The sequence below is a fragment of the Molossus molossus genome, unplaced genomic scaffold (genome assembly GCF_014108415.1).
Source record: "Molossus molossus isolate mMolMol1 unplaced genomic scaffold, mMolMol1.p scaffold_m16_p_19, whole genome shotgun sequence".
NCBI lineage: Eukaryota > Metazoa > Chordata > Mammalia > Chiroptera > Molossidae > Molossus > Molossus molossus.
In genome coordinates, this window is record NW_023425354.1 from 17,155,153 (window position 1) to 17,176,873 (window position 21,721).

General features: G+C 39.1%; 1 protein-coding gene across 1 annotated transcript in view; it reads right to left on the reverse strand.

The window, feature by feature from the left end:
• Positions 1 to 2,608: 2,608 nt before the first annotated feature.
• The window catches only part of PPM1D (protein phosphatase, Mg2+/Mn2+ dependent 1D), a 33,915-nt gene continuing 14,802 nt past the window's right edge, over positions 2,609 to 21,721 (reverse strand). The window contains exons 3-5 of the mRNA XM_036268912.1: positions 15,906 to 16,096; positions 8,084 to 8,326; positions 2,609 to 4,067 (exon numbers count right to left, since the gene is read on the reverse strand). Coding sequence (XP_036124805.1) covers positions 3,510 to 4,067; positions 8,084 to 8,326; positions 15,906 to 16,096 — 992 coding nt within the window. The 3' untranslated portion in view covers positions 2,609 to 3,509. The remainder of the gene's footprint in view (positions 4,068 to 8,083; positions 8,327 to 15,905; positions 16,097 to 21,721) is intronic.

A 21,721-nucleotide genomic window follows, 5' to 3' on the forward strand; every position in this document is an offset into this window, starting at 1 on the left:
TATCCTCAGTGAGGATTAAAAAAAAAAGTGAGAAATATATCCATGAATTACAAGGGTTTAAAAGAAGCTGTTGAATTCCTGAGGTTCAGTTTCAACCACTAACTCTGTGGATGACTTAGAATCTTTACCTTTAGCTTTGCCCTCTCTCAGCAACAACTTAACTAATCAGTTTACATACATTTTTCAAGAAAATCAGAAAAAGTCAGAGACTCTGCCAGAAGCCTCTGGTTGCTTTATGCTCATCAATAAAAGCTGCCCAAACTGAACTCGCCTCCCTCAAACTGGCCCTTCTTCCCAACTGCTGTGTGTCCACCTGTTATACCATCACCCTTCTCATGGCTCAGGACAGAAATTTCCCAGGGTCATAGCTGATCTCTTTCCTGTACATTTCATCCCCCAGGCTCCTGGCTAGAGCTCCTAAATCCTTTGCAATTTCCAAGGTAATTAAAAATGTTAGGAGCATCTTCGCCTTTGATCATCGACCCCTTTCTGACACAGCTCCTAAATCCCTTAAAATTTTCTGATAGGAACATCTTTTGTGCTTATGAGGCCAGACTCTTAGTGGGCTCCTGGATAGTTTCAGGATGGGGACTGTGCGCCAAACCACTTCCTTCCAGAAGGGGAAGAGGCTGGAAATTGAGTTAATAATTTATTATGGCTATATGATGAAGCCTCCATAAAACTCCCTGAGCTATGGGGTTCAGAGAGCTTTCAGGTTGGTGAACACTTACATGCCAGGTGGGTGGTGCACCCCAAAAACAGAAGCAGTAGGGTCTCAAATACTTGGGATGCTTTTAAACCTCGCTTGATATATGTCTTCATTTATGTAATAAACCAGCAAATGTTTGCCTGAGTTCTGTGAGCGTTCTAGCAAATTACCAAACCTGTGCAGGGGGTTGTGGAAACCCTGACTTATAGCTACGTGATCAAAAGTGTATGTGACCTGTAACTGCGGTCTGAAGTGGGGGCAATCTTGTGACTGAGCCCTTAATTTGTAGGATCTGATAACTCCAGGTAGATAGTGTCAGAACTGAAATGAATTGTAGGACATATAGTTGGTGTCTACAGAATTTAGGGAACTGCTTGGTGTAGGGAAACCCATACAATTGGTGTCCTAAATATTGTGTGAATAAAGAAATAGTGTTTTCCTTTTAGTGGACATAGTTAAGTAATGGCAAAGTTATATATCCACAGGCTAGACAGAATACTAAAGAATGAGGAGTTTCTGTAATGTCCTGATATGGAAATAATGTTCAAAAGATTAAGAGAAAAACACATGTATTGTTGCATGTCTGTGCATAAATTATCACTGAAAGAAGACAAATAAAAGGGGGGGGGGGATGTTGGCTGACTTGGGAACTGAGATGGGGTTTTTTCCTTATGTACCACTTTATACATCATGAATTTTCTATCATTCAGGTCTGTTACATAGGCAAATAAAATTTAATAAAAATAAACATTAAAACATTTGTGATTACATACCATCTTCAACTCCTTAAAGAATAGGTGTGAACGAACATACATAACCCAAGGAACACATACAGAAAAGAGCTAATTTTAGCATTTGCAGTTATGTGTGTCAAACCAACAATGTTCCCAGTATTAGATAGCTATTAGTATGGTATATAATTGGACTCAATTGCACTACAAGTGTGATCTATGAAAGAAATAATGCTGTGGCATTTTTGCATTAATTATTACTTAATCTATTACTCTAGTCAAATGGAAATTTTAATTTCATATAGATATAAGATTAGATTATTTTCTTTAAAACCACTGGCAGAAAAAGTGAAAAGTATCTAAATGGATTTTCCTTTCTTTTAATATACATTCAGATTTGTTGAATTTCTACTTGGTGCAGCTAACATGGTATCACAGGTCTAAAAGAGGGAAAAACCCTTCACACTAAATTGACTCCAAAAGTGTCTTCTAGTTGCTATCTCTCTCTCGCAAAGATCTGAAAAATAAACTATTATCCAAAAGTACCCTCCCCCCTTTTAAATTTGAGAGAGAGAGAAATATCAATTTTTTTTCCCACTTATTTATGCATTCATTGGTTGCTTCTTGTATGTTCCCTAACTGGGGATCAAACCCACAACCTTGCTGTATGGGGATGATGCTCTAACAAAGTGAGCTATCTGGCCAGGGCCCAAAAATTCTTTTTAAAAAGTAGCCACAATGAATGTTTTACCTAGACCACTGGTTCTCAATTTTCTTATGGAAAACTGGTATGCTTCCAATGGTGCAGTACCTAGCTTACTGTAGGTACATAATCAACTCTTCAACCTTTTAATGAGAGGTGTTGTTCTAATAAATTTAAAAATTTTCTCATTGTACAATTTACCACACCAAAATGACATACTCTTAGTGTTTCAGTATTAGTTCCTTTTAGTTTTTCCTATACCATCAAAGTACAGTTCCATTCATTTTTAACTGCTACATATGTCATCAAATGCTTACATGCCATAACTGACTTAGTCACATTCTTACTGTTAGATATTTAGCTTGTTTCGAGGAACACTGAATTTATTTTAAGTTACTCTAAAAAGAGCATGATCATGGCACAACAGAAAGTTAACTTGTATCATTAAAACCAACAACAAAAATCCTGCAACATCATGAACAATTCACTGATTTATTAGATGAACAAACATATATCCATATAATCAATGAAAACTGTATGATATATAAAATAATTTAAGAAATGTTGGGAATTAGCAGCACCATCCATTATTGAAATAGCAAGAAAAAGGTCACATATCTTATGCAAACACTAGAAGAGGGTAACTACTTTAAGATCTAATAATGCCACTGAATGTGTGGGATAACTGAGAAGGGCATCTTTTTAGAGAAACACACCTCTTTCTATTCCAAAGATTTAATGAGTATATTTGATGATTAATTTTTTTAGAAAAATGCTACCGAAATAAGATAGTGCATAGTATTTTAATCAGGACAAGGAAACTAATACCCAGCTACTTCTGCTTCTATGAAAAATTTAGTTCTGAATTATGAAATTAGAAATAAAAAATAATTTTTAAAAGACAATAGTTGTCACTAAGAAACATTAAGTGGGACACAGGTCACTATGAAAATACATCACTTTTCCAGTTTGCTTAATAATTTACTTTAAAAATTTGTATAGTTTCATCACAAGTGACTTAATAAGCATTTTTAAAAGTTTAAATGTATTTCTAAAATCTAATAGATTCTTTCGATTTTTTAAAAACCTTTAGCCCTGTTATATTTACTGTGTATCAGAGTAAGAGACTGAGTTTGTGTGAAGGATACAAATTTACACACATTTTACAGCAACGTATACCCTAACATCTACAAAATTCACATGTATAATACAAGCAAGTACAAGGCCAGGATTAAACTGCTGAATTCCAGAAAGTCAAACTGTATACAATTTTTATTTTGTCCCTTTAAAAGATGTTCAGCTTCAGTACCATCTTCAAAAAGCCTTATATCCTACATTTGAGAAAAAGCCATTTTCTAGAGACAGTTCAGCAAACACACACAGTTTTTCTGTGCTGGTGAAGTAAAGGATTTCCAATTTTCTTCTGGCCCCTAAGTCTGCGCCGCATGGTAAGTTTAACAGAGTTCTTTCGCTGTGAGGTTGTGGGGAGGCTTGTAGGCTGAGTACTACTACTTCGACTTAAACCATTTCGTCTATGCTTCTTCATAAGAGGGCCAGAATTGGATTCTTCTAATGTCCTTTTAAAGTTTGCTGGAGGGGTTCTTTCAACTTCTTGGGCTTTCATTTGACCCGGAGTTGACATCTTTAAATTTTTTTGGTCCATGATGGTGTTTGTTGAATTGGTAGGCACAAGGCCAACTGACAGGCTATTATTCAAAGAATCATGTATCCTTAACGTCAGGGCTTTAGGGCAATTTTCTTCAAGTGGCTCTGGATCTTTTGAGGGTATGACTGCAGCCTGGATAGTCCCTCGAGCTATCTCAGCTGGGACTTCTAAGTAATTCTCTGAGAAGGCATTACTACGAACAAGGGCAGGTATATGGTCCTTAGAGTTCAGCCTTGACCAAGGGTCCTCCTCCAATGACTGAAAAACAAGAAAGCAAACCAAATAAGAAATAATTTGTCCTAGAACTCAGGCTGACCCTCGGGGAGATGAAGGGGTTTCATTAGAATAGGTGACAAATTTGGCTTTTTCCTACTTTCTGTAGTCTCATTTCTGAATATTTAGTAGTGTGGAAAATGTGAAGTGCAACATTAAAGCAACTATGTCATAAGGAAACTCACATCATTACTTTGCACCCATCTCCCAAACACTAGATGCTGTTCTGTGATTTGAGAAAAGCAGGACACACAGGAACCTACTGAGCATGGCTGGGGCAAGTCTCAAAGAAATAAGTGAAGATTATATAGCAACTCTCAGGTATCGTTTTTTTCAGAAGCATAACAGGTGACTCAGATATACAACCCTTTGGCTGTACTGCTCTAGATCTACATATACTCAGAATATTCTCTCATCTCTGGACAGATAAGAACATTCTTCCTATCAAACCCAATCTTCCACTATAGTAATACTTTATAAATTCATTGTCTTATAGTTTCTCAAGGACAGAGTTTAAGCATAAATACTATCTCTCCCCCAAGGTATGTAACATTTCCCTCAATTGCTTCCTCTCTTCATCAAAGAAATTATTAAACTATTGATAGATTATTCTTTTCTGGGAAAAGGTATCATTTTTATGGAACATACCTAGGGGATTAATATATTGTGAAAAGGCCAAATAAACCTTTTTATAGAATGGTAAATGAGAACATATTACCTGGCCTCCTCTGATATAAAATCCCCTAGGAATAAAATACCTTTCAAAAAAGTGCTATATAAAAAGAGCATATTCATAAAAAGAATGTTCCCTTTGTTTCTATAATTAAAAAAAAAAAAAAAAGGGAAACTGAAACCACCTAAAAGCATTTCCATCTAACTATAAACATGAACATGTTTTACTGAAAAAATATATTTGACTTTAGGTCCAATGGAGACTAAAGATGAGAAACCCTACTTCTTAATTTGGTACTGCCCCAAATAGATTGCTTCTTCTAAGAATATACTTTTTCATTCTGGGGTCATTGGTTCTTTTATTTATTTTACACTGCACGGTTTATTAAAAGTTCAATTCTTCTTATGTGTTTTAACACTGACTAGATGGTGGGCAGCAGCCATATTTTTAAAGTACCAGTGCAGAAAAAGGATAACAAGACAGTTTCTGTTCTAGAATATTTACATGTGACTTTCAATAATATAAAAAACAAAAGTTGTAAGTGATTTTATCCCTTTGTATTAGGTTGATTCCAATACCTACCCTGGTTACAAGCATGTTCTAGCTGACCACAGAAAACTGTATCTATTCATAAGTAATTGTTGACCAAGAGTTCATCCTGCTTAAATATAGAAAAAGGATTTGCAACAAGACCAAGCAGCAGTAAGTTCTGTAGACAGAAGGCTTCCTACTACCAAATAATTACATTACTAAATTAGGCACAAGGAAAAGGTACTAATCAAGTCATTTATAGAAATAAAACAAATTGCTCTAGTTTGTATAAAAATGTCAGAAGTTAAATGGAATTCCTTTATATATATATATTAAAAAAAACACCAATGGAACAATTTCATAGTTAACACAATTTATTGTAATTTCTGTTGTGCTGTGTCTTTTTCATTTCACAGATTATTATTCCTTGAGAATTTTCTTTTCCTTCTCTTTTTATCAGCATTCTGTGGCAATACATTGGATCTGTTAGCACAGGCAACTGCTTGGACTTCTTAGACTCATCCCAGATTTTTTTTTTTTTTGGTACGTGCTCCTAGCGGGATCTAAACCCGGGACTCTCTGGTCCGCAGGCCGATGATCCAACCACTGAGCCAAACCGGCCAGGGCTCATCCCAGATTAATTTAATATCACTAAGCCTTCTTACATGTTCATAAAGCATTTGTGATATTGAGATATTACCTCCTAACAATATATACTTTCACAGTTTCACTACTTCAGAGATCAACTTTCTCGCTCCATCTATCAATCCAACATTAAACAACTAATTAGAAATTGTTCCTAGATAACAAATAAAACTAAGTGCTAATTTTATGAAAGAATTATCTTTCTCATTCCTACTTCCTATAGCTCTTGGTTGTAAAAACAGGTAAGTTTAGTCCTGCCCTAAAGATGGATGGAGAAAGAAATGCGTGCCATAGTAATATATCATTAACCAGAGGTATTTCTACTAATTCATCCCAAAACAAAGATCTGACTACTGATTTACCTTAGATTCAAACAGAAGTTGACATATCTATAGATAGATAAACCTACTCTCAAATGCCTAGTCTAAATGTGGGTCTTAAAAATCATTCAAAATGAACCAAAATGTCATTATATTTAGCTAGATGTTACCAAACATGGGATTACTATAACAATAAAATAAATCAGAGATACTTGTGAGTACTCATGGTTAAACCAATTATTATTATTATTATTATTATTATTATTATTATTATTATTTTATCCTCACCCGAGGACATTTTTTGTATTTATCTTCAGATAGAGCGGGAGGGAGAGAGAAAGGAAGAGAGAGAGAAACATCAATGAGAGAGAGAAACATCAATGAGAGAGAGACACATTGACCGGTTGCCACCCACACGACCCCAACCAGGGCCGGGGACAAAATGCAACTGAGGTACATGCCCCTAGTGGGAACCAATCCTGGGCCTCTCTGGTCTGCGGGCCACGCTCTAATTGCTGAGCCAAACAGGCCAGGGCAGGTTTTCTCTTTTACACAAAGGGAGATGCCCTGCCCAGTGTGGCTCAAGTTGGTTGAGTGTTGTCCTGTGCACCGAATAATCGCCAGTTCGATTCCCATTCAGGGCACATACCCAGATTGCGGGTTTGATCCTAAGTCAGGGTATGTGTAGGAGGCAGCAGATCAATGTTTCTCTCTCACATCGATGTTTCTCTCTCTGTCTCCCTTCCTCTCTCTCTAAAAATCAGTAGAAATATTTTTTTAAAAAGGGAAACAGAATAAAACACAATTTCTTGAGCAGAAATTAATTAGCCTTTGTTAGGTCAGGGCCAATAATAATTATTCTGAATAGCTCTAAATATTTTCCCAAAATTGAGTGGAGCCAATTGGTTCACAAAAAAACATGCCTGCAGCCCTGGCCGGTTTGGCTCAGCGGTTGGAGCATCGGCCTGTGGACCAGAGAGTCCTGGGTTTGGTTCCAGCTAGGGGCACATACCAAAAAATTAATTAATTAATTAAAAAATACACGCCTGCATATAAGTTAGTACATACACAAATCTCATCTTTACTTTAGTGTGATTATTAGATCTTTATTTCTGAGAACTTTAGGAATAATTTTAAAATGTATTTTATGTGCAATCTATGTACAATTTTACTAACTCCAACCAGCAGACTACAATCATTTTTATTTTAAATCAATATTAAGAATATTTATTCCTATCAAAATACCCTCTGTCCCCTCACAGTTACCTCTACTCTAACACCCCCTTCTCTATTCTGCCTAAAAGTCAGTTATTTAAATACAAATACATTAGGGAACACAAAAGTGATGAATACATTCAAATTCAGAAATAGTATTATGTTCAAATACTCAAATAAACATAAGTTCCTTTATAACTCTCAAAAGATAATGAAGAGCCTTTAAAAGGTTTTAATCTGCATTATTATTCAAGGGTTTTCAAAGGAAAAAAATATTACAAATGTAATAATACACTGTTATAAGGGGATCAGTAAGTTCCAAACATTAATATTGTTAATATCCTTTTTTGAAAAATATTGCTTATATTCTTCAGGGGCCATATCTAACCACCTTTCTATTAGGTGCTGTGCACACAGCTGGCGTCCAGATTAGTAAGTAAGTACTGGTATGAAAATGGCTCACTGACATCAAGTTATATGACAAAGATTCATCACTTTCTTGAAACTAGTTCAAATCCAAAATCTATTATATAAGAAATCTGAAAACTGTTTTCAGGCAACACTAACCAAAGAAACTCTGTTTATTAAAACAACTTAAATACTATACAACTATATACCTTGACTGGTGGTGTAGAACTTGGGGAAGGAGTCCTCAGGCAGGTTTCTTGACTATTATAGGAAGGGCTATCAGTTAGGTTCAGATAGAGCTCATCTTCATTGGTGAAATTTCCCCGAATGTCCACTCCTGGAGAGATGCAGATTACTATGGCACTGGTATTATCTGCTCGAAGCATACGCTGCCTCCAGCGGCCTAGTGCTCTATTCACAAGCATTTTGGCACAAGATTGTCCATGCTCACCCTGTATTTAAAAGAAGGAGAAGGAAGGCAACAACTTAAATTTAGTCACCACTACACCTGAATTAAAAATTAGCTGTTCAATACAGCCTAAATAAATTAATTAAATTTCCAAAACTTTAAACATTATCCACAAGTCCCCAAACTATGTTTAAACATTATTACTCTAAATTTAAAAAAATAATAAAATAAGGCCTTTCCTGAGGTTAAATTTCACCTGTTTATTTGTCTTTTTGGTAGCAAGAAATAACTGTAACATTAATTACAGTTATTAAGGAAAAGTTATATAGAAGTTATCTAAAAAGTGGAGTAAATATCAAGTTATTATCGAAAAACAGTTCACAAATGAAATAATCAAGCATGGCAAAAATACTCATTGCAAAGGGCAATTTTTCTCCTAAATTAAGTGCCTCTGAAAAACAAAGACAGTGACCCAAAATAAAAATTGTCAAAGGATATGAACAAAATTCAGAGACAAGGAAATATAAATGACTCTTAAACACATATTAAAAAATGGTCACTATCATTTATATGAGAAAAAAGCCAACACAATAAGTTGTTATGGTATAGAGATCAAATACATACCAACAGAAAACATAAAAATAAAAACTTAAATGACTTCATGTTAAGCAAATAAAAGTAGCTTGGAAGAAAAATTTCAGCATCATACATGGATTGAGTAATTGCCAAGTTTCAGAGAACAGAAGTGAAAATTATGTGCTCCAGAAAATAGGGCTACATGCCTTAAAAAGTACCTCTAGAAATAACTGTATTATGAAAATTAGCGGAATTGGTTGAAAAAATATATATTATGAACTACAAATATAAAAACATCTTAAAGTTAGTTTATGTAATGCAGTAAAATATATTATTGTACTCTTAATTACAAACATATTAATGAACTATACTATAAAGTATACTTTATAAAATAGTATATATTGTACCATAAGCATATTACACACACACACACACACACACACACACTCTCTCTCTCTCTCTAAGTCATTTGGTTGTCATCTGTATTCCTGAAGTATATATTCAAACTAGATAAATAACTGGGCTTTTTTTATCCTTTTCTTGAAAAAACAGGGAATCATCTTTACTTGAGGTTGTCTGAAATGGGTATTTTGACACATTAATAATGGCAAACTGCAAATAACTCTTCTTAGGTGCTTTGTTTAAAACATTAATATTAAGCCATCCTTGCATTCCGAAGACAAGTGCCATTTGGTAATGCTTTTTTTATTTTTTTTATTTTTAAATCTTTATTGTTGGATGTAAAATGTATTACAGATGTTCCACATTTTCCCCCCATTGACCCCCTCCTCCCCACTCCCGCCCCCCTCCCACCTTTTCCCATACTATTGTCTGTGTCCATTGGTTATGCATATAAGTTCTTTGGTTTATTTCTTCCCACCCCCCACCCCACCCCTTTCCCTTTGAGGTTTGTCAGTCTAGGAATGAATTTGTACTTCTTTTTTATTTATTTATTTATTTTTTTTATCCTCACCCGAGGACATTTTTCCATTTTTTACTCAGATAGAGCGGGAAGGAGAGAGAGGAAGAGAGAGAAACATCGATGTGAAAGGGACACATAGAGTGGCCACCACCCACATGGCCCAACCAGGGCCGGGGACAAACTGCAGCCAAGGTACATGCCCTTAGCGGGAACCGAACCCTGATCTCTGTGGACCGCAGGCTGACATTCTAACCGCTGAGCCAAACCAGCCAGGGCTGAATTTGTACTTCTTAATCCCTTCACCTTTTTCACCCATTCCCCCAACCCCCCTCCCAACTGGCAACCAACAAAATGTTCTCTGTATCTATGAGAATGTTTCTGTTCTACCTGTTCATTTTGTTTGTAGATTCCATTGCGTTAGATATGTATTCATTGCCATTTTGTTTGTTCATACATTTTATCTTTTTCTTCAAAAGACCTTTCATATAATACAGTTTGGTAGTGATGAACTCCTTTAACTTTTTCCTGTCTGGGAAAGTCTTATATGGCCTCGATTCTAAATGACAGCTTTGCAGGATAGAGTAATCTTGGTTGTAGGTTCTTGCTTTCATACTCTGAATATTTCGGCCACCCCTTCTGGCCTGCAAGTTTCTTTTGAGAAAATCAGCTGACAGCCTAATGGGAACTCCTTGCAGGTAAACTGGCTGCCTTTCTCTTGCTGCTTTTAAGATTTTCTCTTTGTCTTGAACCTTTTGCATTTTGATGATGATGTGTCTTGGTGTGGGCCTCTTGGGGTTCATCTTGTTTGGGACTCTCTGTGCTTCCTGGACTTGTATGTCTGTTTCCTTCACCAAGTTAGGGAAGTTTTCTGCCATTATTATTTCAAACAGGTTTTCGATTTCTTGTTCTCGCTCTTCTCCTTCTGGCACCCCCAAGATGGGAATGTTGGCACGCTTGAAGTTGTCCCAGAGGCTCCTTCCACTATCCTCATTTTGTTGGATTCTTTTTTCTTTTTGCTGTTCTGATTGGGCATTTTTTGCTTCCTTATATTCCAAATCGATGGTTTGCTCCTTGGATTTACGTACTCTATTATTGAAGCTGTGTAAATTATTCTTTATTTCAGTTAATGCCTCCTTCAATTCTAACTGTGTATCCATGATTTCTGACTGGTCCTTTTTTATGCTCTTGAGGCCCTCCCTAAGTTCACTGAGCATCCTTATAAGCAGTATTTTGAACTCAGCATCTGTTAGATTGCTTATCTCCATTTCATTTAGTTCTTTTCCTGGAGTTTTGTTCTGTTCTTTCATTTGGGAACTGTTTCTTTGTCTCCTCATTTTGGCTGCCTCCCTGTGTTTGTTTCAGTGTATTACTTAATGAGAAGCATGAGGCTCGTTGAGACCAGATGCTGCTCGTTTGAAAGAATTTAGTAAAAACCTGAAGCAGGATCCAAGACAGGCCAATCTTATGGTTAAGCAAGTGGCAACAGCTTGGGTGGGCCTGAAAGTTGGGTGGGGCGGGGTGGGGCCTCAGGGAGTCACCAGGGCGGGGCTACCAGTGTGAGCCAGGTTGCTAGAGTCCCAGATATGGTGACTGCTGCCCCACGGAGGGGCTCACCAAAGGAACAAAGGCCTCTGACAGCACATTTGTCCCCAAGAAAGCCCCCTCTCCAGCCCTCGCTCCAGTGCCAAACAGCTCAGTTCTTCCCTGTATGTCTCTGGCGCCCCTGGAGCTGCCTCCCCTCCGAGCTTAGAGGGAGAGTCCGATAAGTCCGTGCGCCGGCCCTTTCGGGAGCTGCCTGGGGCTCCAGCCGCTTCAGCCTCCCTGAGCCTCAGTTCCCGCTGGTTTTTCCAGCCAGAAGTTATGGGGACTTCTCTTCCTAGCACTGGAACCCTGAGCGGGGCACCTAGTATGGGACGGGGACCCCTCAGTCCTCAGGAAGGACCTTCCCAGCAGCGGGAGCCTCCTGATTTTTATCTGCCACACGTGGGTGTGGGACCAGCCCATTGCGCCGCCATCGCCCCTCGCGCCTCCGCCCCTCCTACCAGTCTGGATGTTGCTCCTGCTTTAATTTTGTAGTTGTAGGACTTCCATTCAGCTTGATTTCAGGCGGTTTTGAATGATGGTTGTTCTATAGTTTAGTTGTAACTTTGATGTGGTTGTGGGAGGACACGATACCACGTTTATCTAAGCCGCCATCGTGACCGGAAGTCCTAAAATTTTTTCTGGTAATGCTTTTTTAAATACTGCTTTTCCCCCACTTTCTCATATGAAAAAACATGTACCTTACAGCTGATGAAAGGCAACATTAATTTCTAATTCATGAATCTATAACATTCCCAAGTATGTTTATTACTCCAAACAGTAGCTCACTGAGAACTCCTTTACTTTTCACTTTTTCAGTGTGCCTCTATTTCCCTTCCAAGAAAAGCTCTATGAAAAAAAAATCTGTATAAACCATTTCTACTACATTACTTAAAATTTGCCTTCAGCTCATTGTTGCTGCTGATTTGAATCTCCCTAATATTGTGTCCTTTTCTTTCACCATACAGTTTCATTAGAGGATCTCTTAAATTGACACAGCTTTTCTTTTGTGTTAGCACTCAAATTTCAAATCTTCTCTCTCAAATGTTTCTAACTGCCTACTGACAATATCCAGATGAACCACAGGAACCTACAATTTAACATGCCTACAACTAAACTAATTATCTCCCCTCTCCCCCAAAATAATGTGTTTCTTCTTGATAACAGCTACTAGTCACCAGTCCGAAATTTGGGTATCATATTGTCCCCTCCTTAAAAACCCACATACTGTCAATTCCAACTACTCATGTTATTTATTTTGTCCTTGTGTATATATGTTGTTGTTGTTATTTATTTATTTTTACCATTGCTCCCTTAAATAAATCAAGCTTGAAAATGTTTTATTTGGAATATAACAGCAGCCTCAAAAAAGAATCAAACCAGTTACACTGCCAATAAGCATCATGAAAATGTGAAGAGAGGTGGAGATAAACCTTAAAACTATGACACCCCTCCCCAGTCAAAACTGACCTCCTCTCAAGGATTCTTCACTCATCATTGTTGCCACCCATTCTCTTTCATTGCCAACTTTGCTTTAGTTTAATTTTGTTAAGGGGCTCCTAATAAATAGAATCTTCACATCCATTATCATCAAACCTCTATTTTATATTCCACCGTGCAAATAAGCAAGGTTTCAAAAGCACAGTTTTTCAATAACTCATCACTACCTAACAATAAGACCTAACTTTACAACAGACTATTCAAAATCTTTTTGTCTCCTATTCTCCAGTGACCTCAAGCTCCTTGTAAAATCTGAATATGTCATATTTGTCTCTCCTCTTTAACTTTACACATCCTATTTCTTTGCCTGGGAAGCTTCTCTCTCTTTCTCTAATTTATTACCAGGTAAATTAAACCCCACTTTAAGACTTGCTCAAATATCACTCTCATCCATGAAACTTCTTATGCAGTTTCCTATCTTTTCCCTCTGTATTGTTTATGGGTTTTTTTTTTATCCTCACCGGAGGACAACTTTGTACTATTTATCTTCAGATAGAGCGGGAGGGAGAAAGGGAGGAAGAGAAACATCAACGCGCGAGAGACACATCGACTGGTTGCCACCCACATGACCCCAACCAGGGCCGGGGATAAACTGCAACCGAGGTACATGCCCTTAGTGGGAACCAAACCTGCGACTCTCTGGTCCAGGCTGACGCTCTAACTGCTGAGCCAAACTGGCCAGGGCTCCCTATGTGTTTTGCTAACACTTGTTCTAAATATTGTTATATTCATACTTCAATAATCATTCTAAAAACACTTTGGCATTTATAAATAGGTTCTCCCATTCTACTACCAACTGGCTTTTGGTCTCATTATGCCACTGAAATGTGTCTCTCTCTCTCTCTCTCTCTCTCTCTCTCTCTCACTTTCTCTCTCTCTCTCTCACACACACATCATTAAAGAATTCTAAATCCTGCCCGGCCAGGGTGGCTCAGTGGATTGAGCATCATCACAAGGACTAAGAGGTCCTGGTTCAATTTCCGGTCAGGGCACATGCCTAGGTTTTGGGTTCGATCCCCAGTGGGGGATGTGCAGGAGGCAGCCAATTGATGTTTCTCTCTCAAATCGATGTTTCTATTTTTCTCTCCCTTCCTCTATCTCTAAAAAAGACCAATAAAAACATATTTAAAAAAAAAAAAAGAATTCTAAATCCAAAAGAAAAACGTCTTTATTTTATTTATTTTTATATATATATATTTTTAATTCTCACCCGAGGACATTTTTGCATTCATCTTCAGATAGAGCGAGAGGGGGAGAGGGAGGAAGAGAGAGAGATAAAACATCAACGTGAGAGACACACATTGTCAGGCTGCCACCCACACAACTTCAACTGGAGCTGGAGACAAACTGCAACCGAGGTATGTGCCCTTAGTGGGAACTGAACCTGGGACTCTCTGGATCGCAGGCCGATGCTCTAATAGCTGAGCCAAACCAGCCAGGGCAAGTCTTTACTTGAATCTTCCTTTTACAACTGGTATCAATGACCAAATGGAACACGCTAGCCTCAAGTTTGTAAAAATGAATCAAGACACAACTCTTATCTTTAATCAACTCATAATCAAATGGTATTGATAGCTATTTACATATCCTATTTGAAATAATGTGGCAAATGCTGAGTAAGGGCCATATTCTATTTACCTTGCATTCTCTATACTTAGTACCTAATGTTAGCTGAGTAAATGAATGGAGGCAATTTAATACAAGTTCTTTTATTTTGCCTCCTTTTCATCCCCCAAAATAGTTTTATCATTCCTCCCACATTAGAGAAAGATCATCTTTTCTTTTTGTTTTAATCCGCACCTGAGGATATTTTTCTATTTATCATCATACAGAGTAGGAGGGAGGGGAGGAAGGAAGGGAGAGAAACATCGATATGAGAAAGACCATTGACTGGTTGCCTCCCGCAGGACCTGACCAGGGCTGGGGACTGCATCACAACCAAGGTACATGCTCTGGACTGGAATCAAACCTGGTCTGTGGGCCGACGCTCTAACCCCTGAGCCAAACCAGCCAGGGCAAGATCATCTTTTCTAAGACTAGCCTATACCCTTGAGCCATTGATTTCAGTCATTTCCATGTGCTCTGGACTTGCATTCAATCAACATCCCCTTCTTCTCTTAACTGTCAATCTTTCTCTTAAGACTACAACATCTCTTGCCCTGGCCAATTTAGCTCAGGGGTTAGAGCATCGGCCAGAGGACCAAAGGGTCGCAGGTTAGATTCCCCATCAAGTGCACATGCCTGGTTGCAGGTTGGATCCCTGGCCCCAGTCGGGGTTGTACAGAAGGCAACCAATCATTGTGTCTCTTTGACGTTGATGGTTTTTCTCTCTCTCTCCCTCCCTCCCTTCCACTCTATCTCAAAATCATTGGAAAGTATCCTCGGGTGAGGATTAACAACAACAAAAAAACAAGAGCTCAGCTGATTAAGTATCATCCCACACACCAAGAGGATGCTGGTTCAATTCCTGGTAAGGGCACATGTGGGACTCAATCCCCAGTAGAGGGTATACAGGATGCAGCTGATAGATGTTTCTCTCTCTCTCTAAAATCTATAAAAATATATGAAACAAAAAAAAAAGCTTGGCCAGTGTGGCTCAGTGGTTGAGCATCGACCCATGCACTAAAAGGTCGCCGGTTTGAATCCCAGTCAGGGCACACGCCCAGGTTGTGGGCCTGATACCCAGTGGGGGGCATGCAAGAGGCAGCCAGTTGATGTTCTCTCTCATTGATGTTTCCATCTCTCTCTCCCTCTCCCTTCCTCTGTCTCTCTAATATATCAATAAAGAAAAGAAAAAAAAAAAAAAAAAGAATTGGTGAGGTTTCAAAGGCCAGTAAGTCGAGGGCTATTCATAATGAAGATAGTGGTTATGTGTTTTGTTATTTAGTTTTATTTATTTCCTGTCTTGTTCCACTAACGAGCTGCAAAAGCTATGTTTTACTTACTTCAAGGGCCAGGCAAATGAAAAAAATCTACGTAAGGTGAACAAAAGCACCAGAACAATGTGTACACAATAATATCAAATTATGGAGTCACTTCTCACCATCATGTATTTTTTCTCCTCTTGGTCCTGGCACATTGAGATGGCATCTTGAGGTGGAATCATATTCCAAAGTCCATCACTCCCCAAGATAATATACTTGTGCTTCTGGGGATCAAGAGTATGAACACTTGTGTCTGGTTCAGGTGACACTACAAATTCACCACTGAAGAAATCATAGCTCCACAAATCACCTGCAGGCAGGAAACGGAAGAAGCAAGAAGTATTATTTCCAAACTAGTAGTATCACATTAACAGATTAAAGAAGAAAGTCTGCATGTTCATCTCAATAGGTGCAGAAAAATATTTGATAACATTCAAAATCCATTCATAATATTTAAAAACTGCCCTGGCCGGTTTGGCTCAGCGGTTAAAGCGTCGGCCTGCGGTCCGGAGAGACGCGGGTTCTGTTCCCGTTAAGGGCATGTACCTCAGTTGCAGTTTGTCCCCGGCCCTGGTTGGTCGTGCGGGTGGCAGCCACTCGATGTGTCCCTTTCACATCGATGTTTCTCACTCTCTCTCTCTCTCTCTCTCTCTCTTCCTCTCTCTCCCTCCCACTCTATCTGTACAAAAAATGTCCTCAGGTGAGGATGAAAAAAAACATAATATTTAAAAACTTCTTAGCAAATTAGAGAGTTAAGGTAACTCCCTTAACCTGGTAAAAGTGCCTTCTACCACCACTTCTCTTCCAATATTATATTGGAAGTCCTTTCTAGCAAAGATAATAAAAATAAATCATATATAGCCCTGGCCGGTTTGGCTCAGCGGTTAGAGAGTTGGCCTGCGGTCCGGAGAGACCCGGGTTTGGTTCCCGCTAAGGGCATGTACCTCGGTTGCAGTTTGTCCCCGGCCCTGGTTGGTCGTGCGGGTGGCAGCCACTTGATGTGTCCCTTTCACGTCAATGTTTCTCTCTCTCTTTCTCTCTCCTTCCCACTCTATCTGACCAAAAGAAATGGAAAAATGTCCTCAGATGAGGATAAAAAATAAAATAAAATAAAATAAAAATAAATCATATATAAATCAGGAAGAAGAAAATGAAACAATCATTATTTGCAGATAATTTCATTTCTACATGGAAAAGCAAAAAGAAATTAAATTATCAGAATAGATACATTTAGCAAGGCTGTTAGATACAAACCCAATATATAAAAGTCAACTGTATTTCTACACAATAGCAAGAAATAAAAATTTTTAAACAATTCCATTTAAACCAAATGTAAAGGTCACCAGTTCGATTCCCGATCAGGACACATGTCCAGGTTGTGGGCCCAATCCCTAGTGGGGGGCGTGCAGGAGGCAGCCAATCGATGTTCTCTCATAGATGTTTCTATCTCTCTCCCCCTTTCACTTCCTCTCTCTCTCAAATCGATAAAGAAAAAAAAATATTAAAAAAAAAAAAAAAAAAAAGTAAGGCCCTGTTCAGTTTGACTTAGCGGTTAGAGCGTCAGCCTGCAGACCAGAGATGCCTGGGTTCAGTTCCTGCTAGGGGCATGTACCTCGATTTCAGTTTGTCCCTGGTCCCAGTTGGGGTCGTGTATGTAGTGACCAGTCAATATGTCTCTCTCACGTCGATGTTTCTCTCTCTCTCTTCCCTCTTTCCCTCCCGCTCTATCTCAGGATAAATGCAAAAATGCCCTTAGGTGAGGATTTATGGATAAGATTCTACAATCAGATTCTTTTTGGAGATGGAGGAATAAACTATATTCATAGATAGGAAGATAATATTATAAATATGTTAATTCTTCTAAAAATAACCTACAAAGTCAATGTAATTCAAACCAGAATCCCAAAAGGATTTTTATTTTTTATTCTTCACCTGAGGATATTTTTCTACTTATTATGAGATAGAGAGGGAAGGAAGGAAGGAGGGAGGGAGGGAGAGAGACAGAAACATCGATGTGATAGAGCCACACTGACTGGTTGCCTCCCGCACTACCCGACCAGAGCCAGGGATTGAACCACAACCCCACAACCAAGGTACATGTCCTTGACCGGGATCGAACCCGCAGGCCAATGTTCTAACCGCTGAGCAAACCGGCCAGGGCCCAACAGGATTTTTAAAAACCGATTTTTAGAGAGAGAAGAAGGGAGGGGGGAGAGAGTTAGAGAAACATCCACATGACAGTGAAACATGAATGGGCTGCCTCCTGCATGCCCCTTACCAGGGATCGAACCCACAACCTGGGCATGTGCCCTTATCAGAAATCAAACTGGCAACCTTTTGGTGCTCAGGATACCCGACCAACTGAGCCACAGTGGCCAGAGCCCAAAAGAATTTGTGTAGAATTTGATAAGCTCATTCTGAACTGTACAGAGAAAAGCAAAGAGCCAAGATTAAACAAGGTAATTGTGAAGATAGGAGAACTTATACTACAAATAAAGAGTCCTAGAGGCTATCTGAAAACCTCCTTGGGAGAAGGTTAGCCCCAAGACCAGTGGTTCTCAACCTTCCTAATGCCATGACTCTTTAATACAGTTCCTCATGTTGTGGTGACCCCCAACCATAAAATTATTTTCGTTACTACTTCCTAACTGTAATTTTGCTACTATTATGTCTTAGGCGACCACTGTGAAAGGGTCGTTCGACGCCCAAAGGGGTCATGACCCACAGGTTGAGAACCACTGCCCTAGACCAAGAATGTACCTACACCAATACTTACAAAATAAGTTCCAGTTACTGAAAGTTCCATATAACCACACTCAGGAAATTTCATATTGATCCAGTATTGTATAACATAAAATCCCTGTTCAAATTTCCCTACTTGTCCCAATAATGCTTTTTTAATTATCTAAGATTATTAATTGCATTTAGTTGTCATATTTTTTAGTTGTTTTTAATCTAGAAAAATTCTCTAGGTTCTTTGGTTTGTTTTTGTCATTCGTGACATTGACAATTGTGGAGTCCAGGTCAGTTGTTCTGCAGAATGATCCTTAATTTGGATTTGTCTGTTTCGTCCTGTTCTCATGCTAGATATAGAGTTTGTGTTCAGGGTAAAGCTTGTCTTGGCCAGCACACTACATTGCTGAAGTGGTATCCGCCTCAGTTTGTTATATTATGAGGCACAAAGTCTGTCCCATTATTGGCAATGCCAAGCTTGATCATTTGGTAAAAGTGCTGTCTACCAGCACTGTAAAGGTGAGCTTTTATTTTTATAACTGGTGAGTAATCTGTGGTGCCAGTTTGAGACTGTGTAAAGTATCCTGTTTTCCACCAAAACAGGTCATATTTTAGCATCCATTTAATGATTCATGCATAAATCAATTGTTACTGTGATGGCTATAAACTGATAATAGAATTAGAACACTCTAACTACATTTATTAGTTGTCTCTCTTTTTTTAAATGTTTTCATTGATATTTTAGAGAGAGAGAAAGGGAGAGATACAACTATCGACTGCTTCCTGCATGCCCCCTACTGGGGAACGAGCACTCAACCAGGGCACGCGCCTGACAAGATATCAAACCAGGACCTCTCACTCCATGGGAAAACGCTCAATCCACTGAGCCACACCGGCCAGGCATTAGTTGTCTTTTTTTTTTCCCCCTCTTTATTGATTTTTAGAGAGAGAGAAGAAGTGAGAAGGGGGGAGAGAGAGAGAGAGAGAGAGAGAACATCGACTGGCTGCCTCCTGCATGCCCCCCACTGGAGATTGGGTCCACAACCTGGGCATGTGCCCTAACCAGGAATCAAACTGGTGACCTCTTGGTGCATGGGCTGACACTCAACCACTAAACCACACCAGCGGACAATAGCTGTCTTTTCTTTTCATCCTTACCTGAGGACATTTTTGCATTTATCTTCAGAAAGAGTGAGAGGGAGAGAGGGAGGATTAGAGAGAAACATCGATGTGAGAGAGACATATCGAGTGGTTGCCACCCACACAACCCCAACCGGGGCCAGGGACAAACTGCAACCGAGGTATGTGCCCTTAGCAGAAACCGAACCCGGGCCTTTCTGGTCCACCAGCTGACGCTCTAACTGCTAAGCAAAAACCGCCAGGGCTCTTTTTAAAAAAATCTTCACCCGAGGACATTTTTGCATTTATCTTCAGATAGAGCAGGAGGGAGAGAGGGAGGAGGGAAACATCAATGTGAGAGAGACACATGGACTAGTTGCCACCCACATGACCCCAACAGTGGCCGAGGACAAACTGCAACCAAGGTATGTGCCCTTAGTGGGAACCAATCCCGGGACTCTCTGGTCCCTGGGCCAATGCTCTAACCACTGAAAAAACTGGCCAGGGCTAGTTGCCTCTTCTAAAGAAGAGCTTTCCATTCCTCCTCCTACTTATTTATAATCTTTTTAGTATCAGTATGGATTTTTTAATTTCCTCAATATGTGATAACTTATTCCTGTTATTTTTGTTTCCAGGCTCAAGTTGCTTTAAATTTGCCAGTAAAAATCCCTAGAATTGATTTGTGTCTAGAACCAGATTTGGGAACATAAGACATAGTCAGTTTCCTTATCTTAGTAGCTCAGAGGATCTATATGATTTTACCTGAGATCAATTGAGGAAGGATCAAAATTGGGCCTTGAACTAAAAGTGTTTACACCAAAATAGGATCAGAATCTCATTCCTCTATATACTTAAGGGAGGGGCTTTGGGTACTGTGGCAGATATTGTTGGTTGCTTGCTCAATGGTCATTTCCCTTTTTTCCACAGTAGGCACACTGGAGGAACAACAGAGGAGAAAGAGGCCTTTCTTCTGACTTCAGTATGTTCTCTGCTTACTCCTGTGATATGGCAGCCAGCCAGTGCACAGGAGACCCAGTGGTCCTTACCCCTAGTGAATTTTAGCACCTCACCCCCTCTGTGGTTAGCTTCCCATAAATAACTTTCCAGCAACTGTTGCCTCACCTAGTCCATTCTCAAAACTGCAACCAAAACCATCTCTTTAAAAAAACCACAAATTTAAGATGAATTGAGTAATGATTGCACAACAATGTAAATGTACTTAATACCACTAAACTGCACACTCAAAATGGTTAAGACAGTACATTTTATGTTGTGTATTTTGCTAAAATTAAAACATAAAAACCCCACTAATCTAGTTACATATTTCCCACTCCAACTGTGTAATAGTTTACTCTTGTTCTTAAGATATCCACAGATGACAGAAATGCAATATTTTCTCATTTTATCCATGCTTCTTTTTTTTTAATCCTCATCCGAGGATATTTTTCCATTTTTTTGTACAGATAGAGTGGAGAGATAGAGTGGGAGGGAGAGAGAGGAAGGAGAGAGAGAGAGAGAGAAACATCGACGTGAAGGGACACACATCGAGTGGCTGCCACCCGCACGACCAACCAGGGCCGGGGACAAACTGCAATCGAAGTACGTGCCCTTAGCGGGAACCGAACCCGGGTCTCTCCAGACCGCAGGCCGACGCTCTAACCGCTGAGCCAAACTGGCCAGGGCTTATCCATGCTTCTTATTCCCATATCTCTGTTTCAGCTACACTGGCCTTCATTAGAGTCACTTATATTCACCATGCTACCTACTATCACAGAGCTGTTCACAAATGCAGTTCCTATGCTTGGAACACACTTTCTTCCTCTCTTAACTTCTAGTAATTCTTCAGAACTCTTCTGGCCTCTCCAGCTAGGTAAAACACCCCCTTTTAAGTTTTCTTTAGCACATATACAAGTACTTAAGAGTTGTAATTTTAAGTTCTTTTTGTGATCGTTTGATGAATGCCTCTACCCTACTCTAAATGTGAGCTTCCATGAGGGCAAAGACTATGTACTCAGCACATATTGCACTCAATAAATATCTGGGGGACATCTCTAATAGTATCAACAATTACACAAACAAACAT